At 42.7% G+C, this 6,620-nt stretch overlaps 1 protein-coding gene across 1 annotated transcript; it reads right to left on the bottom strand.

Annotated features, from left to right (window-relative positions):
* Nucleotides 1–3,714: 3,714 nt before the first annotated feature.
* LOC115078549 (olfactory receptor 4Q3-like) lies at nucleotides 3,715–4,659 on the bottom strand. The gene has a single exon (XM_029581473.1). It carries the CDS (start codon nucleotides 4,657–4,659, stop codon nucleotides 3,715–3,717), a length of 945 nt encoding a protein of 314 aa, XP_029437333.1.
* Nucleotides 4,660–6,620: the final 1,961 nt, after the last annotated feature.

Below are 6,620 nucleotides of genomic sequence, written 5' to 3'. Positions count from 1 at the left end.
TTGTTTGCGCCTGGCGCGCAAACAAAAGTAGGCTATTCGCGCTCGTCTGAAAATCTACCCCCTAATGAATATGCATGAGAGAGACCTGCATACAACTGAGGCAGTGTGTATGCAGGTCTCTCTCATGCATATTCATTAAGGATATTCTGAAAACCCGACTGGTTTGCAGCCCTCGAGGACCGGAATTGCCCACCCCTGGTCTAGAGCAACGTTGGATTTATAGATTACACAATTTAGTTCCACATCATTTACATTCTGAACTGGATTCTGAGGTTTTCCTGTAATGGACCCTGTCTCTACACTATTTTCAGGATAATATTGATGTCATCGCACTTAATTACTCCAGGGATTTAAACTTAGCATCTAGAGAAAGAGATTCCCTTCTAGACATTCATTCTATACAATCATGAGAAGTGCTGTAGGTCCATCTAGGAACAGTTTTTTTGTTTACATTTTACAGATAAGTGGTTTTCTACATCATTGTCCCTGATGAAGTGCTGACATGAAACATTGGTCAATTCTGGGCAGTGACGGAAGGTTAGAAACAATTTGAAGGATTTGCGACTTTTTAACTGCATATAAAATCTAAATATACAACCCCTCGATCATCTATCAGTCCTGCAGACTCCCTCAGAGGTTTTCTGCTTTGATATATTTACAAGAACATAAGAACATAAGAAAATGCCATACATGGTCAGACCAAGGGTCCATCAAGCCCAACATCCTGTTTCCAACAGTGGCCAATCCAGGCCATAAGGACCTGGCAAGTACCCAAAAACTAAGTCTATTCCATGTAACCATTGCTAATGGCAGTGGCTATTCTCTAATGGGTAGATTTTAAAAAATAGCGCGATCGCGTACTTTTGTTGGCGCACCAGGCGCAAACAAAAGTACGCTGGATTTTAAAAGATACGCGCGTAGCCGCACGTATCTTATAAAATCCGGGATCGGCATGCGCAAGGCTGCCGATTTTGGGCAGCCTGCGCGTGCCGAGCCGCGCAGCCTGCCTCCGTTCCCTCAGAGGCCGCTCCGAAATCGGAGCGGCCTCGGAGGGAACTTTCTTTCGCCCTCCCCTCACCTTCCCCTTCCTTCCCCTACCTCACCCACCCCCCCCCCCGGCCCTATCTAACCCCCCCCTACCTTTATCCATGGATTTACGCCTGCCAGAGGCAGACGTAAATCCATGCGCGCCAGCGGGCTGCTGGCGCGCCAAGACCCAACCCGGGGTCTGTTCCAGAGGGTGCGGCCACGCCCCCGGAATGCCCCTGGGCCGAAACCATGCCCCTGGGCCCGCCCCCAAATACCATGTCACGCCCCCGAAACGCCAGGTCATTTGGCAACGCCCCCGACACGCCCCTGACACTCCCCCTTAAAAAAGCCCCGAGACTTACACGCGTCCCGGGGATCTGCGCGCGCCGGCGGCCTATGCAAAATAGGTGCGCCGGTGCGCGAGGGCCCTGCTCACGTAAATCCAGCCGGATTTACGCGAGCAGGGCATTTAAAATCCGCCCGTAAGTGAACTTAATAGCAGGTAATGGACTTCTCCTCCAAGAACTTTTTTAAACACAGCTACACTAACTGCACTAACCACATCCTCTGGCAACAAATTCCAGAGTTTAATTGTGCGTTGAGTAAAAAAGAACTTTCTCCGATTAGTTTTAAATGTGCCCCATGCTAACTTCATGGAGTGCCCCCTAGTCTTTCTACTATCCGAAAGAGTAAATACGTTTTTATTATGAGATTTGCCTCTACGGTTAACTTCATTTCACATTCTCTCTTGGCCTCTCTTTTCAATGCTTTACAGTTAATGTGACAATGCTTATGCTTTTTCCTATTTTCTTCAGATGAATCCTTCTTTTAATTTTTGAAGGGGTTGGGTTTTTTTTGTTAAAATAGCCTCTTCCACCTCACTTTTTTACCATTCCAGCAATCATTTGGCCTTCCTTCTACCTTTCTTAATGTGTGGAAGACATTTGGACTGCATTTCCAAAATGGTATTTTTAAACAATATCTACACAATTTGTATACTCTTAACCTTTACAGCTGCACCTTTAAGGGTTTTTTTATAACTATTTTCCTCATTTTATCAAAGTTCCATATTCCTACTTTCTAGTTCTACCTGTGGGTGCCAAATTCTTAAATCCAGCCCTGCAGATACATGGCATGGCTATCCTGTCCCCTCTGTATGGTCCGCGGTCGGACCTGCTCACCTCTCTCAGCCATCCAAGAGCCAAGGACTCACTGCCACTGCCGGTGCCGGCCAGCCCCATTGCCCTACCCGGCACATGCCAACTCCGGCGTCCTCGCAGGCCTCACGGCGGAGCTCCCGCCGGGATTCCTCATCCATCGTCTCCTTGGTCCCGCCCCTAGGCGCGCACGCGGATGACCTCCCATCTTATAAAGGGCCAAGCACGGGAATCCCGGCTGAGTCACTCCCTGATGACATCACATGAGCCTTGTTATATAAGGCAGGGCTCATTCCCCAGTTCCCTGCCTTGGCAATCAGTTCGACACTGTGGTGTACTATTTTGCCTCCGTCTCATCATCTGTTCTAGTCTTGTTCCAGCCTTGTTCAAGCATCCTCCTGTTCCAGCATCTTTCTGTTCCTGCATCTGTCCTCCGTTTGTTCCTAGGTAGTACCTTCGGACTGCCTCTCCGGTACTGACCTCTGCCTGCCTCTGACCTTCCTGCTCACTACCTAGATCTTGACCTCTTCCTGCTCCACGACTACTCTCAGACTGACCTTCTGGAACCTGACCCTCGCTTTGGCTGACCATCCACGGTCTGACCTTTGGTACTTGACCCCGGCTATCCTTGACCACACCTCCTTGGTTCTGGCCCTGCTCCGAGCCCTGACATCTTCGACACATTTCCGGCACTCTGTGGCTCCTCACGCCTCCTGTCCAGATATCGACCGTGCTCCCTTCTTCTTGGTGGGCACACCTCTAACCTTTCTCTCCAGAAGATCTTACGAGGCCCACCTAAGACTAAGCGGCCCGGGTCCCTACAGGCTCCACCCGGGGAGACCTCGGGATTCCAGTGGTGAAGCTCCAGCTTTGTATCCTGTACTCTGCCTTCTGGTGGCAGGTGCTCCCTGGGTCTGACCAGGGAGCAGTTCCTCCCTGCATCAGGCCAAGGGTCCACCCCCAAGCGCTACATACACACACACACACACACACAAACACACACACACTGATGCTCCACACTTATGTTCTATCTAATACACTTTGTGTCCTTTTCTATACAGTTTCTTACATTTTTCCCTACCATTCACTTTCTCAACAAATATATCCTTTCACAGTAAGCAAAAAATATACATCCAAATATAAACATCATTATACAGCATTCCTACTATCTCGCACACAACACGCACCTCTTAGAAGTAAACACAACTACTTCCACTTACTACTTCCAAACCAACCACCCCTTCTTTTACTAAATGATATGTTCTCCTTTGAAATGTCAATGGGTATCAGCTAGTAAGTATAAATTTGCATAAATCAGAATTTGTGCATTCTGTGGCACATGTAGTAGGAGATATAGTTCCCAGGTCTATTATATCTATCAATGGAAACCCTATAAAAAAATAAAATAATGGAGGGAAAAATTATCAGAACTTTGAACAGTGAATTCAAGAATGGATACTAATCATTCAGTGAGAGAAGATGCTTTACACAATAGTGTTTATTTTTTTTTTTTTTACAAGACAAGAAATTAGTTTCTGTGTATCTCTGGGAAAGAGACTTGCTTGCCTTTCAGTCTCAGCATGCCTTTCTTCACCTCCTCATTTCTCAGAGTGTATATGATGGGATTTAACAAAGGGGTGAAGAGTATGTAAAACACAGAGAACACTTTGTCAGTGGAAAATGTCACCAAGGGCCTCATGTAAATGAAGACAAGGGGGCCAAAAAATAAAATGACTACCAGAAGATGGGAGGCACAGGTAGAGAAAGCTTTGCGCTTTCCCTCTGCTGAACGAATTTTTAAGATAGTGGACATGATAAATAGGTAAGATATGAGCAACACCAATAAACCACTTATGGCTAATACTCCGCTGTTGGCCATGGACATGGTTTCACTGATAAAGATACTGTTGCACGCTAACAGAGATAAGGGGCGGAGTTCACAAACAAAATGATTTATCTCATTACGACAGAAGGATAATTGAAATGTAGGTAATGCCTGCATGAAGCCATGAAGGAAACCACCTACCCAGGAAGAGATTATCATATAGAGACATGTTCTTTTGCTCATAATGGTGGTATAACGTAAAGGATTGCAGATGGCAACACAGCGGTCATAAGCCATTAAGGTCAAGTTAAATACTTCTGCTCCTGAAAATAAGTGGAAGAAAAACAACTGAGCAATGCAGTCATTGAAAGAGATGGTTTTACTCTGGGAGATAAAGTCAACAATGGCTTTGGGAACAACAACTGTTGAAAAGCATATGTCTAAAAAAGACAGGTTACTGAGGAAGAAATACATTGGAGAGTGCAGTTTTGAGTGCACATATATGGTTATCATGATGAGAGCATTTCCAGTTATTGTGAACAGGTAGACAATTAGAAACATCAGAAAGAATACTATCTGTAACTCTGGAGCGTTGGAAAGTCCTAGAAGGATGAATTCCGTGACTCTACTTTCATTCCTGGCCGCCATTTATTCCACTTCATCAAATTACACCTAAAGAGAAACACAAGAGACAAGGAATAAATCAAATGAGATAGATGAAAAGAGAACAGCAATAACTTTTAATATTCTGTAGTAGCTATTTAAGGCGCCAGTCAGCTTTGGTCTGTCTTGCTCAGTTTTTGTCTGTGTGAGCAAGACTCATTCATTAGCCCATCTGAGCACACTGAATGGATTCTGTTGCCCATATTCTTTCTTATAGACAACTCACAGTCCTGCCTCAGTAGCCCTTGAGAGCAGACAATCCATGAGATGGATTATTTACTCCTAAGGTACTTTTGTTAATTTTAAAATAACCATTCAAACATTGTTTCATTGGTTGATAAATGAGATCTATCCAATCTGTTATATAGCTGATCCCGCTACCCCTCTTCCACCCCTAGGGCAAGTTGTACAAAGTGATCCTGAGATTTCTGAATAAACACCTTCCCATGTGAAGCCAATTTTAAAAAATTCTTCCACAGAGTCAATTCTCTACAAATCATTGGATTGGTTCTTCCCCCCATGACGTATTTTCTCATTGTGCTACCCACCAATCCACTTTCCTCTTATTATCAATAAAATCTTCAGTTTCCTTTGGATGTTAATTACTTTTTAGTTTTATGGTCGTAGACATCTGTAACATCTTTATTATTCTCACCTCAATTCCAACGAAGAATTTCTTTCTTCTGAAAATGATACGTTTCACCTCAGCCTGGGTCTAAAAGTAAAGAATCAAGTTAGTGATTTAATAATCAGGGAGTGAAAGTGTTAAATCCAGCTGACAAGCTCTGGAACCCACACTAAGGACCATGTACATTAAGTATCAGCATAAAACGAGGGGAGAAACCCCTTAATACATCCAGTGGGAGTGCTGCATTATCCTTTTACTTGATTATTTATTATTTATTTATTTATTTAGTGATTTTTTTTTTTTTTTTTTTATATACCGCGGCACGATAAAAACATCACCTCGGTTTACAAATAACAATAAATTAGCAACAGGCTCTACAATCAAATGAAATTAAAAGAAAAACCTTACATATAACAATTAAAAACCAGTGAACAAATGATAATTATATTGCCTTTTAAATGATGATGTTCTGCATGCTATCGCTTATTATGTCAGATGATTAATGCTGATCAGCTCCTTTGTATGTTTTCAAAGCTTCATTTATGTATGGGGGCTCTTCAGTTACTTATTAACAGAGTCATGTAAAAGAGTGATACAGACGTGCTTTAGCAGTCACTTCCCTAATCCGTTGTAAAGCACTACTTGTTAAAATATTACTAACTTTATTTTTTTATTATTCACGCTTTATAATAACTGTAAGAATCCAAAGGTTTCCAAGATTCAGCCATGTTTCATCCTAAAGTCGAGTCAAGGTTTTGGAATATCGATTATTTATTTAATTGTGCTTAGATTTCCAACATTATGAGAATATGTTAAGGAAGTTTAAAGCTTCCTTTTAACCAGAGATTAATCATTTACTCAAAGAAGATTCATTGCTTGCAATGTGTAGAAAATGCATGTAAAAAGGGGACAAATGCTTGAACGTGAATGGTATCTATTTATAAGCCAAGTGTTAAGGTTTGTTTTTTTTTTAATTTGTTTTAGAAAATTATTTTATGAGAGAATTTAAATCTCTAAATATCTCCCCCTCTTTTTCTTTCCCTTTGTCTCACACTTTTTCTCTCCTGTTTTCTGACCGCTTGCTTTTTTTTTTCTGTGTTTCTCTTTCTGACACCCACCTGTTTCAGTTTCACCACAGGGCAACTCCATGCAGCATCCCTGACCCAGCTAACACCTCCATTCAGACTGCTAGTACAATTACAGCAGTCATCTGCCTACTCTTTCTTCTCATTTAAAGCTGCAGGTCTACTATTCCAGGTTTAGTCAGCCTTGCTCTCTCTCATACATTTATTTTAAAGATAAAAGTTGGAGAGAGACA

The sequence above is a fragment of the Rhinatrema bivittatum genome, chromosome 16, assembly GCF_901001135.1.
Source record: "Rhinatrema bivittatum chromosome 16, aRhiBiv1.1, whole genome shotgun sequence".
NCBI lineage: Eukaryota > Metazoa > Chordata > Amphibia > Gymnophiona > Rhinatrematidae > Rhinatrema > Rhinatrema bivittatum.
The sequence above is the reverse complement of the archived record's forward strand: the minus strand, read 5'-3'. Positions and strand labels throughout refer to the sequence as shown.